This window comes from Numenius arquata, chromosome 4, assembly GCF_964106895.1.
Source record: "Numenius arquata chromosome 4, bNumArq3.hap1.1, whole genome shotgun sequence".
NCBI classification, from domain to species: domain Eukaryota; kingdom Metazoa; phylum Chordata; class Aves; order Charadriiformes; family Scolopacidae; genus Numenius; species Numenius arquata.
Window position 1 is genome coordinate 37,813,037 of NC_133579.1, and position 27,438 is coordinate 37,840,474.

The window sequence follows — 27,438 nt, forward strand, 5'->3', positions numbered from 1 at the left end:
ATGTAAGTGGTACCAGATAATTTAGAGAATGTTAATAATTAAGAATGCTTGCTTATCTGCTGGAAAGGTGGGTGTACATTGTCGTTCTCCAGTGCTTGCTTTTTAGATTACTTTTGAGGCTACTTTTAGATCTTACTTTTTCACTATCAACTAATTCCTATGTATATCGGCCCATTAATTGTATAATTTTTTCTTTGCTGCAATAAATTTCTACTGTACGAAAATGCACTATAAAGTAATTATGTGTCATATGTGCCTTCTAGGAGCGTTTATTCCTGGAGTTCCTGTACAGCCAGTGGTTTTACGTTATCCAAACAAACTGGTAAGTTCAGCTTGCAGTGAAAATATGGGGCACTTCTGTAGTCTTTTAGGTTAGATAATTAGGTTTAGAACTTTGGAAAGCATTAATAAATGCTTATTGGGTAAGTATGTATTCCTTAAGCCTTTAGCAATATAGATAGTCTTAACTGAGACAGTTCAAGTGTTTCTGCTTTTATTAGGTTACTTATAAACAGTGCTCTGAAAGTTATTCAAGTTGTTACAAGAAGTACTGTAGAAATGACAAAAAAAAATCATAGAATGGTTTGGGTTAGAAGGGACCTTTAAAGATCATATAGTTGCACCCCTCTGCCATGGGCAGGGACACTTCCTGCTAGAGCAGGTTGCTCAAAGTCCCATCCAGCCTGGCCTTGAACACTTCCAGGGATGGGGCATCCGCAGCTTCTCTGGGCAACCTGTTCCAGTGCCTCACCAGCCTCAGAATAAAGATTTTCGTCCTGATATCTAATCTAAATCTCTTTCAGTCAATTTCTGTCTGGGATCTATGTTCCAATGTGCTCCCTGTTACTGCTAAAGTGCTGGAGACTTTTCTTAATATTAATTGCTGGAAGATGTTTCTGCACCTCCTGCCTGTGGGAGTGTTAGTCACAAGTTAACAGAACTAGCTAAATAGTAATGGAATAATGTATTGAGGACCTCAGCACCTTTATAAGTTGTCTTGTTGTCCGTGTATTACATTCACTGTGCGCTTAGCTAAGGAGTGCTAGACGCTAGCTAATTTGGAGTAGTTCTTCAATATAAATCAGGTTCAGGTAAAATGCAAGTTATAGTGTTTATTTACAATATCTGAATTAAACAATTTTTACAAATGCATGTAAGGATACAGGCAAATAAGACAAAACTCACTTCTACTTCAAGATTAAGCCTACAAGAAAGCAGAGAAGAGGAATTTTGTCTTTTTATTATTATTCAATTTACCCTGATGTAGATACTTTCCTGTCATACTGCAGCCAGAATCCTGTCTGTCTGCATTCCTCGGTTAATTAGAAGATGCTTCCTAGTGAACTTTGCTAGCTTTTATACTTGCAGTTTCTTTTTGAGCCCTCTGGGACCGTTTTCAGGTCCTGTCTGTCTCCTTCACAAATAGAAGTTTAGGGGAGGGTGGGAGGAGTGTCAGAAGTAAAATAAGGACTACCTTGCCTCTTTGCTGATGCATGTCATATCAGAAGATCACGTGTCATCTCTCTTTGAACCCATTAACAACCACTTGATCTAAGGAAGGATTTTGTTTCCTCTTGGTATCTGAGTACTTATGTTTTATAAGTGTTTCCATCCATTGTTCTTTCTGTCAACTTACAGGTTGATATAAAACATACATTTGATTAGCAATGAAAAGAACTTAAGTAAATTTGAAATTCGGAGACCACAGTTTGTTCTTGACTGAGACAAGGTGTGTTGGCAGTCAACTAGTTTGCAGTAACAAACCCAAAAATTATCTTTGCAGATGCTGTGACAAGTATAGCAGCCTGTTGTGCTCACATAGTATTAAGTGCATTGTGGCAGGTTGTGTGGGACTTTTATAGAATCATAGAATGGTTTGGGTTGGAAGGGACCTTAAAGATCATTCCAACCCCCATGCCCTGTGGGGTTTTTCATTACGTAATTGTTTTATTTGCAGAAAGAAAGATCTTTTCTAAAAACATTTTATTAAACTTTTATTGCACTGCCAGTTTAAATTGCAAATATGCACGTGCCTTATGTCGTAATTACATAAGATACATCTTGTATCTTTCGATTATTATGTATAACAATATAAAGCTATCAAATGTTAATTCCCAAATATCTTCAAAAATCCATTATCATACTGAAATGTTGTTATTGCCTGTAGTACATAATATGCAGTGTTTGTAAACTAATATTAGATGTTCTTAATACTCTTAATTTTTTGCATTGAGGTACTTCAATATAAATTTTAATGAAAATTTTCATAATTTTTTATATTACTGCAAAATATTGTAAAAAAACTCTAAATATTTATGTAGATATCCATCAGAGTTGGCCTGAATCTGTGTATGGAACTTTACTTTTTCCTACTACTTTTGATTTACTAAGTAATACACTTAATTTTCAGTGCCATACTGAGTCATTTAACCTCCTAATGTCTAATTAAACATTAATGGGGGGAGGGAGTGATAATTGCTCTTACTATTTGCTTTTTAGATTAGCTTGGGGGCTGCAGAAGAGTTGCAGCAAAGTAGGAGGGAGGAGTATGATGTGATATGTGAAAGTGAGTTTTATTTTGGTTAGGATGCAGTTAACAGGTAGCAAGTAAGAGCAACAGAGTAGGGAGAGAACGTTGTTTTACATACACTAAGACAGCATTTCTAGCGAATTTTAATTGTCTCTGGCTTCCTTTTTGTTGTCTTGTTTGACCACTGCATATTATAATTTTAGGTTTAGAAAGGAATTTCTTATTAAGATCTTTGCTTAGTCATTGAATTCCGGATATGCATTGTGTGCAGTCACCCCACTGCTTTCAGCTTGAACTTGCTCTGATTTACCTTCAGAGCTCTTGAGTTCCACAGTACAGAGAAGAACAGTCTTGGACTCGAGTGCACCTAACTCTTTTGGGAGGCTTTTTGAGATCAGAACCTGGGGTGACTACTAAGTGTGTGCACTCTTACATGATTATTTCATTCAAGAAACTAGGGAAGGCACTGCTGTTCTGCAGTGGACTGAAACACATGGCAAAAGTGATGTAAATTCAGGTTTTTTTTCTAGAAAATAAATCTGGTTCTGGTTGCCATGAAGAGCTCTCTTTCTAGTCGGGGTTGTCCCCTGAACACCTTTCTTCAGGCTTACGATTGTTTGCAGTAGATGGTGCCTCTGGTCTGTATTAATGTTTCTTTAGGAGTAGCATGTCAGTATGTTGCTCCTCTTGATGCATGAGCAGAAAGAAATTGTAAGGCTTTAAATGTTGTTTAGACCTGGAATTCAAAATTTGCTTCTGTTTATCTAGTATTTTGCCTATTGGATGCTTGACAGCTATTACATATATTCTGATTAAAATAAATGCTCTAATGCCTCCATTCATAGGTTCTACAGCAATACTTTTTGCAAGTCACTTTTACACTAATTTTCTTCATGTATACAGCTTTTCCTGCATTTGAATTTTCTCTCAGACTCCTGGTAATTATGAAAGGCTATATACTTGTTTAAATATCACAGAGCGATTTCAAACTTATTTTTATGTCCAAGTGTCTTCCATAGGTAACTGTGCTATTTGATAAGAGGTTTTGCAGCATCTCTTGTGCAACTTTGGTGTATCAGGGTTGACTGAGCATGTGGAAACAAAGCCAATCTGCTGGTCGAAGCTTGGCATGATTCTCGATATCTTCTTGTGTCAAATACAAATTTTACGGAATATGTACGTCCACACAATTTGGAGGATTTATTATCTAGATACAAAAGTTTCAAAGTGTCCTCAGAATGCTATCAAAGTGAATGTTCTCCATAAGCATAAGCTGGTAGCTCTGATAAATATTAAAGAATATAAACTAGGTATGGAAAATACCACTTACTGTCTTCTGCTTGCTGTTTTTGTCATATTGGATATGCTGGCAGGAATCTTTTACAAAATAGATCTGCCTCTTGCAGACCAGAATCCTGTTTTCCACTATGTAGCATTTGTAGCTGTTATCCCTGCTGCATCCTGATGTTCTGGATGAGAAAAAGCATGCATGTCTGCTGTGACACTGTGAGTTTCTTGCAGGATTGTTGATAATTTTGTGGCTTCTTTGAGTTTGTCTTGCCAGCCAGCCAGCACAGTGGCTGGATGCTGAAAATACCTATTCAGTGTTCAGTGATCCATTGCCCAGGCAAGGTACCTTTATAGAGCTCACTTTTCTTCTCTGACTCCTTCTGCACTGTTGCAATTTAGAGAGCTGAGTTGGGTATGTGTAGTGCTGTGTTGTTCTATATGGCAGGTCTAGTCTCTGATTAGAGAAATTATCAGCTATCTACACTGCAGTGGTCAGGGCTTGTAAATGAAAGTTCCTTGTGGAAAAAACAAACCCCGTAATGTATTTACTTGCAATATTATCAGAAACATCAAAATTGCCAGAAACAGTTTAACAGTAAAACTATAGACATGAAGGTTCTACAAGATCGCTACATGGAGAAGTTGATTTTCATGCATGTATGTTGATTGCTAGAGATAAAATTGTTCTTTTATTGTATTTTGTTTGATGTAAAAGAATCATTGGAAGTCAAGACTTAAATTTTTAGTAGTCCTTCGTGATATATTGACTTTACTCCAAGCTGTTGATCTGTCATGTTAATAACTTTTTTCACCTTTTATGGGTGTGCTGCTTTCTTTCATTTTCACTTGTGACAGCCTTTTGCTCTAAATGGTAATTAAACGTGAGCTTGTCTTGATTTTTGAAGATCATGGCACATGTAATCACCTAAACTCTCTAAAGTGGTTTTGGACGGTAGCATAGAAATGAACTGGGACATTTTCAGTAGATTGATAGAAATATCTTTCTGGTCTTCTAGAAACCTGAATTTACTGAGTCCTCTTGTCCTTTCATTAATGAAGACTTACACATTTTTTTTCCCAGTTAGTCGAAACAGTAAGTTGGAACTCATTTTCAGGTTTTTGAATTCTTAGTTCTACACATAAAGGTCGTCTCCAAATATTACAGTTTTTTTTCCTATGCTGTTTCTTAGTCTTACAGTTAAAAATGTGATGACCTTTACTGTCATATTCCTTCTTGTCACCTGTTATATACTCGTTTCCAGGTTTCTGTTCCCTTTTTGGTAGTTGCATCTTGTTCACTTATTTCACTGCTATTTATCCTCTCTTAGTGTTTTACACACTGTTCATCTCAGCCATCTAAAAGCACTGCTGCTTTTGCCTGAGAGTAAATTGATAGGTTTGATAACAAACTTTTGACATTGAAAAACTTCTGATATTCTGAGATTGATAACGAACCTTTTGATTATTGGATCAGGCAGGTGGATGTATACTGTCTTTGAGTAAAGGCAACTGGAAAAATACTGTTTTGAGGTAAGACAAAGTCTTACTCGTCCTACTGCCTTGTGTCAGTTGAGCAGACTTCCTTTCAGTCATCTCTACAGGTCCCAAACACTTCAGAAGTGTTCAGGGTGTTCATATCTGTTGCTGGGAGGTCCAAGTAAAGCGTAGGGACACTTGAAGGGAAACGCTGCCAAGCAGGATGGGTTAGGAAAATACATGTGGACTATGCATATCATGGAACATTAGCTTACAGTAAATAACTTTCTTTTCCAAGGCTAACAGTATTTGAGGAATCCCTGGATCTTCAAATATTTGATGAATGTAGATATTCTGTGTTTAAGAGCTAGGTTACTGGGTATTTCCTGGCTATGTAAAAGGTAGGCCGATTCCTACTAGGGCTTAAAACTTTTGCAAAGAACACTGAAGTTTCCAAGAGAACCTTTTAGTCATATGATATCAGTTATTCTATCTATAACGTAACAAAAGTTTAAAGTACAATAATTGATTGCAACTGTCATGCTTATTTTCTTAGGATACAATCACGTGGACGTGGCAAGGGCCAGGAGCGTAAGTAGTTTGTTTTATTGCTTATATTGTGATTGCTTTCCTTCAGTAGTTTTTATTTACATGTTTTATAGGTGTATATAGTCAAGTAGTAATTGCTGGCTATTGGATTATTCTTTGGGATTAATTTGTGTCTTTTATCTATTATTCCCTAATTATGCTAATATTCAGTTAGAGGAATCCAGGTACAAAGTGTAACTGCTGCTATGATTTTGGTGGTTTGTAGAATGAATTTTAGGTTTTTATCTCAAATTTGGAGGGGGGGGAGGGTTGGTGTTGTTTTTTTTGTTGGCGTTTGGTTGGGGTTTTTTTAGCCAAGTACCTGAAGAAAACAACTTGCTTCTGCTCTATGTATTTATTGCCTGCAAGTCAATTTGGTGTGTTTCTGTATAAAACCTGTATGGCTATTGCTTGAAATTGATGCTGTCCCACAGAAACAGTCAACCCACTCAGGAAATTTGGAGATACTGTTTCCATTATCTTGCCTGAATGTAATTTTTTTTTTTTTTTTTAAACAAAACGTTACTCAGAGGTTTGTTAGCAAATTCATGTAATGTAAAATACTAAATGAAGCAGTTCTTGCTGGTTTAAAAAATATAATTTTTTTTTTAGCATTATTTTCATGTTGGGTTGGAGTAGAAGTTTAAAAATACTTAGATGAAGGTCAAGGAATTTTGAACCCTAAGCAGAGGGGAGTTGGATTCTGTGGTTGATGGCTTGCCATTAGCCTCTTCCTTGGGAATCTCCTTTGAGATCATATATATTTTAGTAGTAACGAGGTAACCATCGGGATTAGTCAAGATTCAAGTAATTTAGAATTTTGTCAATAAATTTTGCATCTTCAAATGGACTGGGAACCAAGTCTACTTAAGGACATGTCTAGATTTGCAGACTTGGGGAACTCCTTCACTTTTAAAGATTCAGCTTTCAGTTAAATAGTCACGTTGGAAGTAGAGGAATCCATGATAATGTCTACAGTAAGTAGGTACTGCAGCATGTACTGTATGCTGGAATTTCTCTTCTCTCCTTGTGAGTTCCTACCTCTCCTCTTGCGCTTTACTGCAGTTCATTAATCAAATTAACTCAGCCAGAGGGGAGATAAGTGAGTAGCTTCCTTCCAGTTTAGTGTCCTACCTGAGAAGTCAGGAACACATAGAAGGAGGAAGAAAAGGGCAGGAACTTGTAGATGTGTTGCCTCAGATCACTTAATGTGTAGAAAACCTTTATTTGGAAGTGCTGACCTCTACTAATAAAGTTAAATTAAATTAAAGCTGAATCAGAATCTGAAGCAGCCTGTGATGTTATGCAAATTCACTGGGTCAGTTTAAATTACAGCTTTACTTAATTAGGATTAATTCTCCTGAGTGACCTAAAATGTATTTCTGATGTCTTAGCAGAAAATACTGTTGAGACTGATACAGTCTTCACTTTCTCAGCAAACGTCTTTCTTCTTCTGTCATAGTGTTAGCCAAAGCTTAAACTGGAAATGTTGATATACCCAGGAGTATTCTCTTTGTTCAGAGTTGTTGTAGTCTATAAAATGGATTGAAAACTTGTCACGTGGAAACTCTACACTTTCTTCCGCTTATGAAAAGTAATGTTTTTACTAGTTTGGCAGTATTCAGAGCAGATCAACTGACTCTACCTTGAAAACAAAGATTGACTATAGCATACAACTTAAATTTTCTCTACATCAGACTTGAGTTAGATACAGGTTCTATCAGTTTTTTTAATTGGTATTTATAATTTAAGGTTTAATATTTGAGGATTTCAAGAGTTGGCAGAGGAAAAGTTTACTTCTAACTTATTGAGGTATTTTAATACTCTTGGACAAGGACCTAGAAACCAGACTTTCACGTTTCCTGTCAGTGACGTAAACTCCAAATAACAAGTTCCACTGTTGTTGCTCCTTTTCTTTGCTTTAATGCGTTGGATCGTCAGTAAGGCGGAAAGAAAGGGGAGAAAATAGTGTTGCAGCCCTGGATGAATGTATAGCAAAATGAGTAGGATGTTGCTTCTAGGAACTGCACTTTATCTGCCTAAGAGGATTTTGACCGCCCTCCCCTCACAGTGATTGACTGCTCTAACTACCTAGATACTGTATAAAATGTGGCTACTGACGCTGCTCCCTAATTTAGGTTTACTAAATCCTTTCCTGGATTTGAATCTTACTGCTTTCTAAGGTCAGGTTTATTCTAGTATCTTGTGTCTTAGGCTACTAAAACACATGTACTGCATTTCATTAACAGACTTCTGAAGTATAATGAACTTTGATTCCAAACCAAAGTAATGATAAGATCTTAGTGGTTATAATTAATGTTTTCAGCTCTATGCTGAATATAGCATTTTCCTGAAACAGACTTACTCTTTCTTTACACACTATCTTACTGTATGTATTAGTACCTGTATATCATGTTACTGCTTGTCTTCCTGCTTTTGTGTATCTTTTAAGGTGCAAATTCAGTGTAAATTGCATTTGTTCCACCTTACAGAGTGTAGTGTATAGAAGTACTCTCAAAGACCTTTTCTATTAATTTTATATCTGAATATGATCATACCTACAAATAAGAATGTCACTTGAAGACTTTGGAGCATAATGTACTACCGTTTCACTCGTGTAAATTTTTTTCCTCCATTTTTTTCCCCCTTCTAGGTTAGAAATTCTGTGGCTTACTTTGTGTCAGCTTCACAATTCTGTGGAAATTGAGGTCAGTAAAAAAACCCCAGTGTATTCTGAGCAGTATCAGAATACATCATTTTGTACTTAATTCTGCAGTAAAATTTTGTTATTCAAATTTGTATGTTAACACAGTCTGTAAAAACAGGTTAAAATACCACTTACATTTTAGACAAATACCTTCCGTATCTGAAAATGTAGCCTAAAACTGGAATAATAAAATACAGTTTTCCACTTGGCTTGAGACTTTACTTTCTTCTTCATTTAAATTGAGTAGATAGATTTCTGACTCTGTTTAAAGAGTCTTCTGTGAACAAATTTCTTATCTTTTAAATCACCTGATTGCTATTTGAGCTAGTATACCATCTGTGTGTGTTAAATAATAAAGTGTATGAATGCTGATGTACAAACTAGGGACTATCTTCTAGAGAAAAATTGTAGTAAGTAGCTTCTCATAGGCCAGATAGGTTATTTAATGTCTGGGTAATTTTTTTTATATTAGGCTGTACTGTTCAGAATGTGAAATTGGAAAACACAAAGAAAATTTAAGTTTATTTATATTCTTAACTTCGTTTTGAGGAAAACACTATGTGATCCTAAGGCTGAAGACTCTTGTAGTGAAAATGCAAAAACAATTAAAAACTTTCCTTTTAAATTGCTGTAATTATGCATTTTACACAGAGTAATTACATTTTTGTGAAGTATGGTGCTTTAAAGGTCTCATATAGGATATTTGAGAGATGTTCTGCAGTTCTTTTGTTTACATTTTTTAATAATGAAGTGGCTACTTATCTCTTACTCATGGCAGGGTAAATTAGTAAGAAGAACTCTTACATATTTACAAACACATGTATGTTACTATTGTAACATAATATATGCTAATCACAGTATTTATCATTGCTATGCTCTGTGTTCACTTATTTATGCTATAAATTCTTCTCAAAAACAATGAATGCACAAAATACCAGCCACTGGAGCCACTTCTATCTCTTGTAGAAATTTGTGGTTTGTGTTATCACTTTAGTTGCATGTTTTCAGCTGTTAATAGTATATTAAAAATAAATATTTTATTTCCAAAACAGTGGCCTGTTTTTGGTAGAAGGGCCAGGGAGCGACTGCCTGACACAGAGATAAGACAAACCAGCTGATTGGCAGAATTTTTACTCTATCTCAGGAACATAATTTTCTGCCTTAGGCAAGTAAAATGGTTTCTTTCACACAGAAGTGAACACTGCTGAGTTTTCTTGATTTTTGAGGCAGCAGCTGCTAGCAGATGTTACGTTTCTGTAGCATATACAGAACTTGCACAACGACAAGTTATGATCTGTCGTCTTTTTTTTAAAAAAAAAAGGCTAGTGACTTTCTGAAATATTCTGTACTAAAGAAGGAGCTGGCAGAGAGTAGAGAAGCAGAGCTGTTCTGAGGATGCTCACAAGTATGAGGCAGAGTACTTGAGAGCTACTTTTTCAATCTGTTTTTGTAATGAAGTGCTGCAGATTTAGGAACATAGAGGAAAAGTGAATTGTTCTGTTTTCAAAGTCATGTTTTTCCCCTGGTCTCCAAATTTTATTGGCTTTTATTCCTGCTTTGTTCCATCAGCACAGGGATTCTGGCAAATACCAACCAGCCTTGATACCAGAATTACTGCTGAAGATCCAATTACTCAGAGAGATGTACAGGAAAAACAATGCAACTTCAGTATGGGCTTGATTAAATGATAGCTCATAAGGTCTAACAGCCAGCAATCAGGACCCAGAGTTTGTTAGTCTGGGCTTCTCTGCATGTGTATGTTCTGCCATACCGTACATGTCATCCAGCATGTATGTTGAGAAGCAAGCATCTATGTAGATTTTATAATAGGTTACTGTAATTATTGGCCTGCCCATCCATCCTGTACTTGGAACTGACAAGCAGGCAATCTTGTGAAGAAGAAAGGGTATGTGATCACCTGCATAGGTAGCTTGTTTTGGCCCATGTCAGTTTGAGGCTGACAGGCCAGCAAAACAGCGTTCATCCATCCATCACAGTCTGCAGCAGCTGAAAGTTCTTCTCTTAGTTTTGTTAATGGTGCTGAAATGATTGTGCTGTTTCTGTTCAGTTAGGCACAAACATGTAGAACACCTCTGAAATCACCTCATATTCAAACTTGTCCTGTGTGCGGATGAATGACCTGATAGTAATTTTCAAGTCGAAGTCAAAGAAATAGAATTGGGCTTGGAACTTGAAGAAACAATCTTTCCATTTCTGTTAGCTTCACAGTCTTTGTCCTTTTGTATATTGCGTCACATCAGGCTGGTGTACCTGCTTGTAAACCTAGAAGTCAAGAGTTGTATGTTTTCAGTTGCAGTGGTGCATATATGGAAACCTGTAGAAAAACCCAAAATAAATTAAAAGATTTGTCCATCACTGAATAATTCTAAGAAAGAGTTAGAGGAAACATCTAATGGCAGCATTTTGGGTACTGCTGATAATACCATTATGCAATTCTGAAGATACAGCTAACTTCATAGTTACTGAGAAGTGTTTGCTTAAATGATAAACTTTATATTTATTCCCCAATTCTTATATTCTTTTTTAAAGACCAGTGTGAAATTTCTGGATCGTAATTGCCATTTTGTATTACCAATAGGTAATTATATGAAATATAACTAAACTTATTACAAATTTGGTTTCTACTTGAGAAACCTGCCACAGGTTTATGAACACTTTGTTCATTTAATGCATAAATTATCTCATTGTATTGCACTACTAAGGGAATTGTCTGTCTGTTACTGAGCAGGGATGGAAACCAGAGTGATCCCTTCTTGTTCCCTCTATCTGAGGAGTTAGTTACTTGGCAGGAATGGGATGTTTTGAGGGTTTTTATAGGTGAGACTGGCCGTGATCTTGGGGCTTACGTCATACTTCAATGAACACTTAAAACCATAGCCAAAAGCTGGAAGATCTTTCAATATAGACCATTCCATTCTGAAAGCTGACATTTCTGTTGCAGGTCTCCAGCAGTCTGGTTTAATTTTCCCCTTTCAGCCTCAACTGTTCTGTGATTCTGTGGCCACCTGCATTTATTTAGAATTTTTCTTTCAGTTGAGTATTTATATATAGTGTACATTTGAAAGAGAAATTTTTCAAAACCTCAACAACAGAAGATAAAAGCACTTCTGATGTACATTAAGCCGTTGTGTATGATTTCAAAATGTGCAGGGGAAACAGTAAATATCTGATGTACTTAATATTTTAGCTATCGTACAAGTGTTCATGTAGCAGGTGCTTTTCTTGGTTATCTGCAAAGAGTGAACAATACAGGATGTAAATGTTTGTGCAAGAAATTGCTAATACTTTTAAATCATTTAAAAATTCCTGGTCCCACTTATGAAAGGAAGGTAAAGCTCTACTTCGGTTCCATGAGGTAAGAAATGAACAGTGTCACTGTTACGTGAATTTCTAGAAGTAAGATGCATCCTTAAGCATTTAATAGTTTAATTTTTAATTTTTTATAGACCCTTTGTTATTATAATTTTGTAAATAGCAACAAACTGTATACATTTTTCACCATAGTGCTATAATAGAGGTTGTTTAAATGTTAAATATTCTTGGTATAATTCAGTTTTCTGTATGCAGTTTCTACCCGTGTATATTCCTTCAGAAGAAGAAAGAAAAAATCCAGTGTTATATGCCAATAACGTCAGACGTGTAATGGCAGAGTAAGTATGTACTAATAAGTAATAAAAATAGATGTGTGATTTTAATTTTAGCATCAAGAAAATGTCATTAAATCGAGTCAATGTAGCTGCGTACTTACAAAGAAGATCGTATTCTGCAGTAGTGTATATAAAACTTTTTATATAGCAGTTACTTTCCTCTCTGAGGAGGCCAGGGAGCTACAAATACAGCATGAACTGTAGGAATTGATGAACACATCTTCATATAACAAGCCAGTTTTCCTTGCTGCTGTGGGGAGAAAGGTGTAGTTGAATTTTATGAAAGTTAATGTAACTGAATTTTATGCTATTGAGGTTACATTTTAAGACATGACTTTTTTTAATGAGGTTAAGAATAGTTTAATATATTCATTGTTAGCCTGTGGTTATTTCAAATAGTAAAGCACAGGACAGCTGCTTCTGTTGGAAATAGGGCACTGTTACAATGCAAACTAATTGAAGTTGAACATTAACAAGGACACTTTAAACATTTGTCTATAGTGCATAATAAAGTCAACATGGAATACACAGACCTTCATTCTCATATGTTGTATTTTTGATTAACCTCTTTTGTTCGTTTTTTGCCCTTTCAGTAGATGTTCATTTCAGTATTTACAGAGAACCCTCAGGTTTATGATCATTAGTAACCCTTGAAGGATTTACAAATCTTTCTACTCCTAATTTTCAAAGAATTTGTGAAATCTTAATTTCCTTTGGGTAACTTCTCTTTGGTTTCTAAGTTACCAGTTTCTATCAAAGGCCAGTTTGTAGATAGAAACTGGTAATTCTTCTCTGATTTATAAGCAGAACCCAGCTTTGAGTTTCCTGAAGGATGTTGGGCCTATATATAGTAATAGATCAATATAGCAATAGATCAATACTTGATCCATTGTACGAAAGGATGTTTCTCACAAAACAAAAAAACAGAAGGATCTATGTGAATCAACCTGTCTTTGAGTTGTAGTGGCCTCAAAGGCTTCTTTAGTTAATTTAAGACAATCAGCTGGCACTACATGAAAGCGTTGTCCTCAGACTTTGAGTAGAAGACCGTGTTGTGAAACCTTAAATCTGAACTCCAATCAGATGGCAGGGATTGCGTGGTATAAGAACAAATTTTGGAAGACGGAAGTTTACAACAACCTGCATGTTGAAAGCCTTCCCTTCTATGTGTGCATAGGAGGAGAGATAATGTTTTCCTCTACCCTTTGTTTATCCCTCCCACCTCTGAAAAATTAGGCATTTGGGGTAACACAAGTGGGATGCAGGTCTAAAGGGAAAACTGTCAGAATGGGAGATAGCAAATATGGCTTGCTTTGAGATGCAGAAAGGGCTGCAGGTCCTGTGTTGATGTGAAAGGAAAATAAATGTGTTTGGATATCAGAGTTCTGAAGTTAAAATGCAGATGGGAATAAACCAGAACTCTGACTCCTGGATACCGTGGATTACTGTAGACCAGTTAAAACAACATCAACATAGCCAAAATTCATTTACTTCTGACCACTTCCAGGTGCTTACTTCTAGTGGCAGGTCTCCAGATCCTCCCAGTTCATTCATATGGCTTTTGGTATAGGAGATGCCAGCTGAGATGCTGTCAGTCTGTCCTGGAGCTGTAGCAGATGCTAGTCTAGCACCTCAGGTGCTATTTGGTGCTAGAGTGCACCCTGCATTGATGAGGACGATATTACTTCTTCATCTAGATTTGCCTCCTTTTCTTGAAGATTGAACAGGTCAATTCAGGATCTGTTTAGATGTCTTCTTTCCTCTTCATCCCCATCATATTTTTCTGGAAGAAGAGTCTAATCCTACTGGATATTTTACAGCAGCAGAGGTGGCAGTCCCAGATAATAATGCATTTGTGAGCGTGAACCAGTACTGCAGCAAAGCTTTGTATCTTGCCCATGATTTCAGGGGGAATTGATGGAACTTGCTGAGTGCAACAACAGATATGATTTCCACTCCTGAAATCTGTTTGCCTTCATCATAATCTTGTCTCGTGAACAACTTCTGTTAAGTGTTAAACAAAACACTTGACAGGACTATTACTCTGCTTCTACTTGTTGACTCTATGGAGTTGGTTTTGATTGATTGTTAAGATTTTCTGTGGGCAGCCACAAATGCAAGTGATGGGGATCTCTAGATAGTTCCTGTTCACTTATGTATGAACTGAATATTTGATAAAGGAGATGCTGTCATTTGCAGAGGTTTGCTTCCTTAGGACATTAGATTCTTGCAGGACAGATGAATTTACTTGCCCAAAAAGTGAAATCCAAAGTGAACTTTGCCTTTTGGCTCTCTGTTTCAGGCCAGGGACTTCGAGTATAACTGTTCTCCTATGCTTGGGTTTACCTCAGGTAGCCATTCAATAACAAAGGAAATGTCGTTTCTTAACTGCTGCAGCGCTCTACATGTCTTTATTATATTCCTTCTCATCTAGGATGACATGGATTGTATACTTTTGAAGATGCATTCAAGTGGTAACCTACCATTTGTATCATTCATGTTTTCTGCTGCCATATATCATCCATTTGAGTATGAACACACTGGTTTGTTTTTCCTGGACCATGTTGGGGATGATCATCTCATTGTTGTGAATATTGTCACCAGACGTTACTCAGCTTTAATTACTATTCTGCAAGCACCCTTTCCTGCTGCTTTTCAGGACCTCATTTCACAGACTTTTTTCCTAACCTAAACCTAGTTTATGTTTTAATTAGTGCAAATGTAATATGAGCTGATATCTTCTTGATTGATGGTGCTTCAGTATTTGTGCACTGCTCTATCACCAATTTCCACAAGAATCCAGGTGGTACGTTTCCATTTTTTAAAGGATACTGTCATGATAGAAAATTAATTTAAGGCTCACAGCTTATACAGACCTTTCGGTTGCTCCTGTGGCTATTTGCTTCCTACAATGTTAATTTGTAGTGATATCTTTTGTTGCAGTCCTTCTGATCAGGAGGATGAGCAAGATCCTAGCCTTATTGATTGATTGCTTTACAGCATCTATAAAAGTCCAAAATTTCTTTCTGAAAGGGTTTCTTAATCTTGCCTATGCAATTACCAGTTTTTTAATGTCTGTGAATTTCAACCTTTTTTCTCATTGACAGATATTTATTCAGTAGCATTGGGCCAAAAATTGGGTCATGTGCAGTCATCTTATAGCTTTGTTTCTCCTGTTTTGGGGATTATCTGTGTAATCAGAACTGGAATTACTCATGCAGGATAGCCACTGCTGCTGAATAGTTACTCCATGCTTGTCTTCCTTAGGATCATTTTCTTATTCTGCATAAAAGGTATGTGCAGATTAGAGTAATCTACTGTTTAAAGTGTTGACCCTTACTTATTCCATATCAGTATTCTCATATAGCCTATTTTGTTTGAGTGAGTTTGTCCTCTTTGGTCTTTCTGGTCTTGCTCCGACTTCTCTGTTTAGTTGGTGTCCATCTCATCCACAACATGCTATCAGGAAGTGTGTTTAGAGTCGCTTTCAAATCATGGAAAACTTTGAGTGCTTTTAAATACGACAACAGTCCATGCAGGTTCTCTCTTTAAAATAAATAAATAACTTTGGTGATGTCTTCAGTTTTAATTCACTTCATGTGTTCATTATTGCTCTAATACAGTTCTGAAACCACCATGCTAATAAGCCATACCATGTAGATACTTATTATATTGGCTCACTTTTGTATTGCTTTCAATTGCAATATCGTCATTTTGGTCTTCATGTATGTGAGCTGTTATCACATTACTTTGAAGTTAGTCAACATGGATTATGTTGGTCTTTTAATTTATTAATTTAAACACTTACTGCTGCTTCTATATATTTCCTAGTTGTGTCAAGCTTTCTCGCCTACACAGTTTTTATTTTTTATTAAATATCTTCAAAGTATTAACTTGTGACTTACGGGAACTACAGTTGTGTTGTAAAATCATCAGTGTGTAGACCTGAGGCTTCAACCCCAGCTCTTCTAAAATTATCAGGAACAAATCATTTGACCTGGCCATCACAAGTATTTATTTCTAAAAAATTTCTCGGTGATAAAGGAAACATCTCTACTGCTGTTAAAGCGTTTTAATCATAAGATATGTCATTTGAATAGTTTCCTAATTTAAAGTATTGCATATGATGTCTTTTTTTGCCTCTTGGCAATTTTACTATCCTCAGTTAGTAATAGGTTATGTCACTGTTTTTTTTTTTTCTTACGCTTATAACATATTATGCTTCTTAGCTTCATCAGTTGCAACTTTGTCTTTACCTTTCCATATTGCTCTTACGCATCATAGCTTCTAATTTACTGATACACATTTAAAGTTCCTTTTTTTTGTGGTGTTTTTTTTTTCCCTAAAAAAGAATAAATTAGTCGTCTCTTTTCATTGTGGAATTGTAGCCTTTTGCCTGCAGAGTAGATTCTTGAACACCTAATTTTCATTAGTACTTTATTCTGAAAGACATCTGATAGTTGTAAAGTAATCAAAATGCTGTTAGGGCATAGAAATACTGCTTTAAAGAAAAAGTGCCACTGCCACTTTGCAAAACCAAATCTGTTAGGTTGTTACCTTACTGTCCCTTAGGGCTCAAATAAATACATTTTAAAAGGAGTATGCCAGTAGCTCAACTTGTAGTTAGTTGCGTGAACTTAGCACTATTCATTTTATACATAAATAAGTCCATGGTAGTGCAGGCAGCTGGTTGTGAAAATCTGCACTGCAGGCTTTTTGTGTAAGTCTAAAATAACCTCACCCATAATTACAGATGTAAGCTGCTTAGATAATTATACACAGGCATGTTGGACACTTACTAACATATAAACACAATTTGTTTTGCTTTAGTTTGTTAGTTCCTCTTACAGAGACTTATCTTCAAAATAGGAAATTACATGGTTTAGATGGTACAAAAAAAACCCCAAAAACCATGAAACAAAAAAAATAAAAATAATAATAATAAAGTTATAATACTGCAAGTTTGGTTTTGGTTTTTTTTTTGCATGTGGTGGATATTTAGACTGAAGCCTTATGGAAACTGGGCATCTTTACAGTTTTGAAAAACTGTAAGCACCTCAGAACTGAAGTTCTGTCAGCATTCCTGATTGAGCATTTCATTTTTCTTATTTTTCTGGTGTGAGAACTCAGCATTATAACTACATACATGACACTAGGCAGGAGTTTTGAAGTTTCTTTTGTGGCGAGCCCAGAAAGGCAAACTTCCTGTAGAAATAACAAAATGTCAGTCTGGTTTGCATTTTTCCAATAACTTTGTTTTTCTTCTCCACTTACATGAACATTTAAAGATATGTTTTTATATTTACAGTAGATGTTCAAATGAATTGAAGTGCAAAGTATTAGACATGGAACTTGAAAACATCTGTCTTCCTTATGTTTTCTCTGTCAAGTGCTTCCCAGAATCGCTTTCCCCTTGTCGGAGCATGTCATACTGTTAAGCAGTAAATCTTATCAGCTTGACATATGAGGATTATGTCTTTGCTTTTGAGAAATGAATTCTTTTTTCCAGCATGCTGGTGAAGGCCAAAGATATTTCAGACAGTCTTCTATGTCCGTTTCACCTTTTGTCATCTTCTACATAGTCGAAATCAGATTATTTTTTTCTGGCAGGCTTTGACATCATCAGAATGTCATCTCAGCCACTGTATGTGATACAGTAATGCTACTTGCTGAAGAATAGCCTTGAGGATGTGGGTTTACGTAGCTTACTGGTCTATCTATGGCCAGTTAAATCTAACTGGAAAAACTGCCGTGCTCTTTGCTTATGGTGTCTGAAGTTTTATATGTGATTCTGCAGAAGCACTGGCCTAGCACTCAACTTTGAAATTCAAGACTTCTTTTTGTCATTTTTATACCATCAAAGGCATGAGGATCAGTATAATTGGAGTTGCTGAGTTAACAAGCATCCATTTGTTTAGGTTTTAGGCCATACATAAAAATGGAGATGAGAACTACATTGTGTGCTGTTTATTTCTGTGAATGCTCTAAGTGTGGCAATTAGGCAAATGTAGTTGCTGAACAGGGTTAACTATGCAGCTTCTTGCTAAGTTTATTTTCTCAAGGAAGAAATAATTTTTTTAAAGTTAAGTAATGTTTTGCAACAGTCTGGTTTGAACTAGATTTTTTGAATGCTGATAACTCAAAGAGAACCTGTTTCATTTTTCACCCCTTGAAGATTTGTGATATACAAGCCTACAAGATCTTGTCCAGACTAACAATTACAGGGCCTATTTTCTTAACACTAGGGATAAATGCAGCTGCTAGCAGCTTCTTTTTCAGTCTGAAAATTAAACCATCATGAGATACTATATATATTCTTGATGTGAACTCCAGACTCTAATGACTGGCCCTTCCTTTCCTTGGAGAATGTCACCAAGTAGGAGTAGTCCAAGGAGAGAAAAGGGGCTATCTACCCTGGCTTTCCAAGAATAAATAAGCGAAAGCTCTTCAGCTTGGGAAAGACAGAAAGAAAAAGAGAAAGGGGGCAGGAGGGGAAGTGGAGGGCTGTTCTGAAGGTCAGGAAAATCATGAGTGTTCTGGAAATGCATAGTAAGACAACCCTGTTACTTTCCATAGAATTAGAAAGCACTCAAGTAGATCAACTAAGAATAAATGGAAATACTCTTTAAAACATGTACAAAATTGTGACATTCACTACCAGATGCATAAAATTAATTAATCGGAGCTGAGATATACTGTAAAAAATCTGGCCTATAAATTATTCTAAACCATGGTGGTACAAATAGTCTCTGGTTCAGGAAGTTCCTATACAGATGACTACTAGAAGCTGGGGTTATTTTTCCACCGTGTTTTGTATGTCTTTTTTCAAAATATCTGATAGTCGAGTAAAATACCAAATTGCTATCTTTTTAATGTCTTCAGCACCCTATAAAATTATAGCAAACTTAAAGGGCTTTTTTTGAGCAGCCTGTGGAATATTTTCTAGATTGGTTCACAGTTCTGCTTATTAACAGTGTAAAACATTCTAAAAATGTTTTTGTTGAAGTGTAGATTCCGAATGTCACAATATTGTGTGTACTGTTTTCTCTCACTTTGCATAATATTACAGCAGTCACAGTCTGTTTTATGTTCAGAATTTTGTATGAGTAGTGGATTGGTATGCAGAAAATTAGAAAGTTGATAATTTATTTTTATATTATGGCTGCAGCAGTGTTAGACATAGGGAGCTGTTTGGTGTGAGAAGTCAGGACATAACAAGTACAAGTGTTGCATGTAACATTGGCTTTGCAAGAAGGCTTTTAGGATTTTTTGGTTTTGTTTTGTTTTTATTTTTTTTAACTGACTTGCTGACTTTGGGATTTCATGTAGTGTGATATCGTGAAAGGTAAATAGCCAGCATTTCAGAGAAGGTAGGGAGGGAGAAAGTCTCAAAGTATGTCGAGCCACATGTGCACATTTGGCCATATAAAATTGATGAACAATAAAAAGGCCGAGCTTAGGTTAGCTGACTGTGAAAGCAGAGGTAGTATGAAGAAAAGAGGGGAAAAAATGCTTCCAAATGAAGATATGGGAAAAGCTGTCATATTCCTAGTTTATTAAAAACAGGTGGTTGCACTTGCAATTTGCATCTCAAATTGAAATGATTTTTTTTTTCCTAGCAGTTTAATTGAAGTAGAGGAAGATTGCCCTGGAGATGAGTTGGAATAGTTTAGTAACTGGTTCTGTAGAAAATCTGTGAGTTGCAGTTGTACCCAGGCTTTACAGTGAACTCTAGTATGCCAGTCTTTATTCTAACAAATTGAAAAAATCACAAGTCTTAGTTTAAATAATGAACTTTATATGTTCCCCAGCTTCAGTTTCTTCAACGTTCTGAGCTGAAATTGAGGTCCTTTTGCGTTAAACTGCTAGCCCTACACAGCTTGCGATTTATCTTCTGAACTCAAGAGCCCTTTGAACTCTAATTAGTCTGGCCTTGGTTGATCCTATGACTGAACTTCACTGTGAGCAAAAGTTGTTTCTTCTCATTCTTTACTTCTTTGTAATTCTGAAAGTCTGGATGTATGTATAAACACATTATTTCAGTTCATTTTGCTTTTTTTGGAGGTCCAAGGCTGGAAAATGGCCAACAGGTGAGAAAGAAGATACTTTTATCCTTCTTTGTGTATGTGTTGACACAGGACATACACACAGGCATTAGTTGTAGTGGGAATCTTCCTGTACTGATAGCACTATTAGTCTGGCCCAAATACCGCTCCTTCTGTAAGGGGTGCACACAGCTATAAAAAGATGCAGATTGATTTTTCCCCTTATGATTTGGCCTAGTCTAAGATGATCTCTACTTTTTTTACTTTTTTTTTTTAATTTGTTCTGTATCATAAGTTTGGTTTTGGTGGTTATGGTACTTTTTGCGGGTTTTTTTAATTCCTCTTTGGCTGGGCTCCTTCAACATGTTTGGGGCCCATTATTTAGGAGAAGTTATTTAAATTTGGCGTTGGTACTCAGATTGCAGCCAGGCTTCTACCCTCCGCCAGGTTGAGTGGCCTTTCTTAGTCATCTTTCTTTTGATGTGTTTGAAAAACTGCTAACTTCTAGTTTTAACAAGTTATTGTTTCTTGCTTTGGCTTGCCACCTTATGGTTATGTTTTAACTTGTCTGGCTTCTCTGTTTTCCTTGAGAGAACGTTTTTTGTTTTTTTTAAAAATCTTTTTGTTCTAATTGCTGTCTTTAATCAGTTGCTGAGTCACACTGGATTTTTTTCCTTTCAGAATCTTTTTTTGACAAGTGTCTTGTCACTACTTCTGATTCCCTAATATGGTGTGTTGTTTTGTTCCACAAATGAACACTTTACCCTTCCAGTTACTATTTTTAACTTACTTTTAACCAGCTTCCCCTTTTCTGTGTAGTTGCCCTATGCTTCAGCTGATCGCTTTTAAGTGCTTGTATTTCTGTTGTGTGCTATACCTACTGCTGCCTTAAGATCTGATGAAATTTGATGTAATGTGCCTGGCTGGACAAGATCTTTGGTTATTAGCACGTTCTTTCATGTAAGCTGCTCTGGATGGTACTGCTTATAGTGTGTCCTTGCTGCCCTCGTAGTACAGCTATTTCACTGACTGTTGACAGGGAAGCTTATAAGGATCATCTAGTGCGCACACAGTACAAAAGAAGCGAATAGGAAGTAATCTAAACAGGCAGGATAGACTCTGCTTCTTTTATCCACCTCTTTCTCTTTTTCCAAGGAAGATTGATTTTGTATTGTATAATGCCACGCTATATTGAATACCGTATACTATAAGTATTGACAAGACCTGCAATACCTGATCTCTAGGTCAGGTGGAACTTGGAAATGGATTTAAGTCCCCCCAGCATGGTGGAGCTGTTCATCTAGATTTTACACAACACATTTGTTATTATGTTAACCATAAGTCTATGGGATGAAATATGGTATCACAGGAACCTCTTGGCCATTCCATTAAGGTGGTTTACTGATTTGCAAATATTACTGGGACACTCTTCACAGGAGTAGAGTGGTGGAACAGGAACAGAGTAAGAATGGAAAAAATTGGAGGAACTGAATTTAATTGCTTAGGATCACCCATATGGGGCAATCCAGTCTTCAGCAGTGTGCAGGATTATAAGATGCCTTTTCTATGTACCTGTATCTGTTTGGTTTAGTTGGCTTTTTCCTTTTGTTCCTTCCTGTTTGTTCCTTCTTGCGAGGGGGAGGCTGTTCATCCAAAATCACTACCTTTGTATGTCCTTGGTTTATTCATAAGTGGCTTATAAATAGTATCTGTTTTTTAATATATTTGTTAATTTTGAGCTTAAATATCTGTTCGTGATGTGTTCTTCCTGAATATTTGACTTTCTCAGCCTTAGAGAGAAGAGAGGAACCCTCATGAGTAGCTTTAAGTGCATGTCTTACTAATGTATAAGAGTTCCTGAAGTTTGGAAATTAATTGGTGGATAAAAAAGAACTGGCTTATGTTGTTTACATTGGCATTCAAAGGCCTTGTAATGAGATTCTGGAAGAGGCTACTTAACAAAAATTAAGTGGTTATTGCATGAGAGGTATAGATCAAACTGTCTATAACAAAGTGTAGAATTGAATGCAGAGTTTTCATCAAAGCCAAAATGACTGTGTCATGCCTCAGGGTTTTGTATCAATCTTTCCATTACTATATATTAACTTCACAGATGAAAAAGGTGGTTAGTAGTAAAGTAGAAAGACCCGTAGATTAAAAAGAGTGAAGGTCAGTCAAGGAAAAAAAATGTTGTGTGGACTTCAAACTAGAAGAGGCTCCACAAAGGAGATAACGTTCTGTACTAATACAAATAAAATCAAGTGGGATGGAAAACATGGCAGATGAATAACTCATATGGAGCAGTGTTTGCTTTCCGAATTGCATCTTATGTTTGTACACTGAATTCTTTAAGGCCTCTTCCAAACCAAAGTGTCTTTCTCTCAACTTTGGCACAGCAAATGCAGTGCAACTTGCAATATCATTATTTCCTTGAAATATGTTTTGGTGCTGCTGTTACTACAGAGCATCAAGTTAGAAGTAAAGCAAAAATAAGTACTTAATTGTTTGGCATATAACAAATTTGGGAGTATTTTTTTCTTCTATCTTTCTTATGTCATACACTTAAAAATAGTTTGTGTTTGTTTGGAGTTTAACTCTACTTGCTTTTATACTTCGTGTTCTAGCCATTCTTTGTAGAGAAATGTTGCCATTTCTCTACCTTTGTAGAGAAATGGTAATTTTAATACTACCTGAAGGTAATAGTTGCTCTGTTCAGGCAATTATTGATTTATTAATATGTTAGTGTAATAATAATATAAATATTTAACATAATTACTAATAAATGTTTTCTCAGTTTCCTTAGATTATCTTGCTTACTATGTTTCTTTGGTTTATTCAAGGGCATTGGGAGTTCCAGTGACAGACTATACATTTGAAGACTGTCAGCTAGCTTTGGCTGAAGGACAACTTCGTCTGCCTTCAGACACATGTCTTTTAGAATTTGCAAAGCTTGTGAGAAGCCTTGGGTGAGCATATTCAGTATTTATATGTAAGGTGCATCTTTATTGTATATCTATGTTTATCTAGTTTTCCTTTCATATAGCAATATTGCATTTATGAATACGTGGAACGTTGTCATATTACAATTGGGGAAACACTAATACAAAATTAAACCAATACTGGTCTCCATTTGCAAGCAGCGCCGCTAGATCCTAATGGGAAGAGTAGGTTGTAAAATTTGGATTTTCACAGTCTGACAAGTGAGCAGCGTGTCTGAAGTGTTCATTCCTGAACAAAACTAGAAGACACCTCCTGAAGAGGGTCAGGAATACTGTGGGATTCCTAATATTTGATACAGTTAAAAGTCAATTGCCCTCTCCTGTGACATCTGTGAAGGGAGAACAGTGCTGCCATAGCAGTCTTGTGACTGGATTAATGTTATAATAGTGAGGGCAGAAGGGTTACCCTTTCCCAAGAAGTACAAAGAAGTGGTTGATCTTTTGAGTAGGTTACTGCTAGATAGACTTTCTAATGAAACTGTAGCTTAGTATATGCAGCGTGGCTACTCTCTTCTCATAGCATCAGTTCCCTCTGGTTTTACCTTTTAGAAAAGCTTCAGCAAACATAAACCAAATAATAGAACTTGTTGCTGCTGTTTTCCAATTTATCCCAGTGTTTCTACTCTCCTGTTGAGCAGCTATAAACTAAATCTATACCCTCATCCTGTTAACTGCTTTAATATACAAACACCTTTTTCCTTTTTTTTTCATTTCCTCACCTGAAAGTATAGAGAATAGTTTCATGTTTCCATTCTGTACTTTTTTCTTTTCACTAATTTTTCCTTCATCTTCCAGCTTGTGTACATAAACCAAAACAATCTATTGGAGAATAAGGAATGTAGGACAGCATACATTATGCAGATGACAAGCAGATGATTAATTCATTGTCGGGGCCTCCATCTGAAAAGACTTCTAAGGGGAAACGAAGATGCTTCCTTTGTTCCAAAGGTTCTGACTTTACAGTACTAAGGGCGAAAAAAAAAAAGCAAACAAAACAAAACCAACCAAAAAACCACCCATGTCTCTTATTGTGCAGTTGATAATACTGGGATTCAGTTTAATCCTCAGGTTAAATTGTCTGGCTTCTGTCTGCTCAATTTAAAGCTGTTCTTTCAAATTATGCTTTCCTGGGTGTTTGTTTTGGCATCTAGAAGAACTGCGTACATTTCCGAATGAGGTTCCCCACAACCCAAAAGTTCTCTATCTGCTTTGAGCAATTGTGCATTGGTGAAATATTATCCTGTCTTAATTTGGGTATGTGCCAGTAAGAAGGCTATTACAATGGTATTTTTCTGGCACAATTGGATAAAGATTGTAATATGACTTCATCTCTAATGCATGTTTGATGGCGATGCAGTCATTTTGCTGTTTATTCAAAGGTTTTGAGGCCAGGGAGGCATTAAGATCATCCATTCACATCCCTAAATAACTGGAACAGTGCATTTTATCCAATGGATTTTGCATCCAGTCTTAATACTTGTTTATAACATACTTTCAGCAATAACTTACCTTAAAGGTAACATCCAGTTTAAAAAGCAAGATTTTCATAGTAAGGCAAATCCAGACTTGTTTTTGGTTTAGATTCTTCAAAATCAAGTTACACCTCAGTTTGCTACACTGGAGAGTTATTTCTGTTCACGTTATGTATCTACAGGATTCATTAACGTTGTCTGTAAAACTTGCTTAGTCTGTGCTCAGAAGCCATGCAGCCACAGCACTGAGTTCTCATGCTTTATCTAAGGAAGAGCTTAGGCTCTGTTAACAGATTATATATCAAGGCAGAGTGTGCCAGAGCATTCAGAAGATCAGTTTTGCAGCTGTTCAGTATCCTTTCTCTGTTGTCACAAGAAGTACATCAGCAGACATAAAACTCTATGTACTCTGCTTTTCCGGCTTAGGGCATGTTTCTCTGAGGTTGCAGTTTACAGTAGTTAACTACAAGATCCAGCTGTTCTTATGCAGCTTCCAGCTCTGTGAGACACTACAAGTTTTTCAGCAGGTTCCCAGCATGTAAGAAAGGAGTTTGTTTTCAAATAGTCAAATACAGCTAAAACTAGCTTTAAGGAGGTGAGACTTCTTACTTGCTAAAAATAGTGGTAATTATGCTGAAAATATCCTACCTTCAGGGATCTGGTTTTCCTTGTGAAGCCTTCTGTGAAGGATTTAATGTTCAGAGCTGTTAATCTTGAAAAATTCCCTTTCCATTTTCAGGGACTTGGGAATGACATTTTGTTCTCTCTAGTGCGCTCTGGCCCAAAAAAATGAGGTGAAACACCACAACAGCAAATGATGTTACATAACATAGGAAGTTCCATTTAAATACGAAGCAAAACTTCTTTACGGTGAGGGTGACAGAGCACTGGAACAGGCTGCCCAGGGAGGTCATGGAGTCCCCTTCTCTGGAGATTTTCAAGACCCGCCTTGATGCAGTCCTGAGTAATGTGCTCTAGGCAATCCTGCTTTAGCAGGGGCGTTGGACTAGATGATCTCTGGAGGTCCCTTCCAACTCTGACAATTCCGTGATTCCGTGATCATAAAGCCTAGATCCTGTGTAGAAGTCATTAGGCAAACAAGCATGATTTCATGAGCAAAGACATCCACTGTTGGCTTTCTAGCTTTTATAGGCTCCACTGGGATAAAAGTAATAACTTTAAAGGAATTGAGACATTCAGACCATTTCACATTGGTTCAGAACCTATTGTAGGATTTGGAACACGGCTTCAAAAAAACTTCGGCATCCACATGGTCGTCCACGCTTTCTGATCCTGAAAGGGCTAGAGGGAAGTGAGCCCTCCTTGAATTACCGGAAGTACAATGCAGTCATATTCAAGCTGAAGCAATAAGTTTGCCCCACTGATCCACATACCCTTTTTGAGATTGGCTCACATCTCTATTTATTTTTATAAAACCCAAACCATAAGATATCTGTAAGATTTGTGGTAAGCCACGTTACTTTCTGTATAAGGTTTTGCCTTCAAACTTTAGCTTTTTGGACTTCATTGACTGGTGAAGAGGAGTCTTGAATGTTGCTCACCAAACAAGTACTCACTCAGTTCTAGAAGGTAAATTTTGAGTCAATGCATTGCAAATCAAATCTCTCTGATTTAGAGACAGATGTTAGGCTGCGTATTCTGTGTCAGTGGTGGCTTATCTCAAGGGAGGATTCAGATGCCAGCTGTCCTTTGTCTTACAGTTAAAGTACGTTTCGGCTTCTACAGTGATGATGTATTATCTGTGGACACTTCTTATATGTAATCCTGCATGTGAGAAGCTGCGTCTGTGTGCATCTCAAATCCTCCATGGATTCCTTGGTCATTGTTCCTGCTACTTTTCTACCTGATCATGAAAAATGAATTTTTGCAGAGGGGTGTTTCACTGCTCTTTTTATACTCTCTAGGACCAAAACTTAAGATAGAGGTGCTTTAATGCCAAGATGGAGAATTTATTAATGTTCTGTAGGGGCCAACAGTCTCTGGAAGAATTCTTGCGTGTTCAGGTCTTATAATTTAGAAATGCAGAGCTTGGCACTGTTTTTAGTACACTTTTGATAAGTCAGTTTAGGTAATGGCAGACAGCATAGTAGTTGTGTTTTTACTTAAAAACAGTGATTTTTAGGAAGGGTCATCTCAGTGAACGATCAAGATCTGGAGCTGATGTATGAGATAATATTCTTCTCAGAAATACTCTTAACCTTTTTTTTTTTTCAAAAGCTTCTGAGAATGCTGATAAGTATTTAATAATTCTTGTCAGTGAGAGGAAGCTGCTGAGGAGTCCCAGCTGCGGTCTGGGAGCAGTTCTGGTGTGAGCTTGTGAGTTCTGTAAATAACTGCTTTTCCTTTTCTGCAGCAGCGAACAGTAAAATAGACAACTGCAGAAGAATATTGTAGAAGAATTTATTGGCTTCTTTTGTCTTCAGACTGGAAAGTTTGGATGGCTATATTACCTTAACTCAGTTCAGAGGAAACCTGCTTATCAAGATTTGGTTGTTGTTGTGTTAGGGAGAGGACTTACTTTTCCCTACATCCCTGCAGCACCATTTATTATATTCATACTAAGACTTGTTTTCACAAAGCAAAAACAGGAAGCTTGACTTAACAGAAAAAAAAAAAAAAGAAAAGAAAACAAAAAAACCCAA

The 27,438-nt window shown here is 36.5% G+C and overlaps 1 protein-coding gene across 1 annotated transcript in view; it reads left to right on the forward strand.

Annotated features, from left to right (window-relative positions):
• Positions 1-27,438, forward strand: part of LPCAT1 (lysophosphatidylcholine acyltransferase 1) — a 64,657-nt gene that overhangs the window by 22,902 nt on the left and 14,317 nt on the right. The window contains exons 6-10 of the mRNA XM_074146416.1: positions 264-322; positions 5,853-5,887; positions 8,538-8,592; positions 12,180-12,262; positions 23,145-23,270. Of these exons, the coding sequence (XP_074002517.1) occupies positions 264-322; positions 5,853-5,887; positions 8,538-8,592; positions 12,180-12,262; positions 23,145-23,270 (358 nt within the window). The remainder of the gene's footprint in view (positions 1-263; positions 323-5,852; positions 5,888-8,537; positions 8,593-12,179; positions 12,263-23,144; positions 23,271-27,438) is intronic.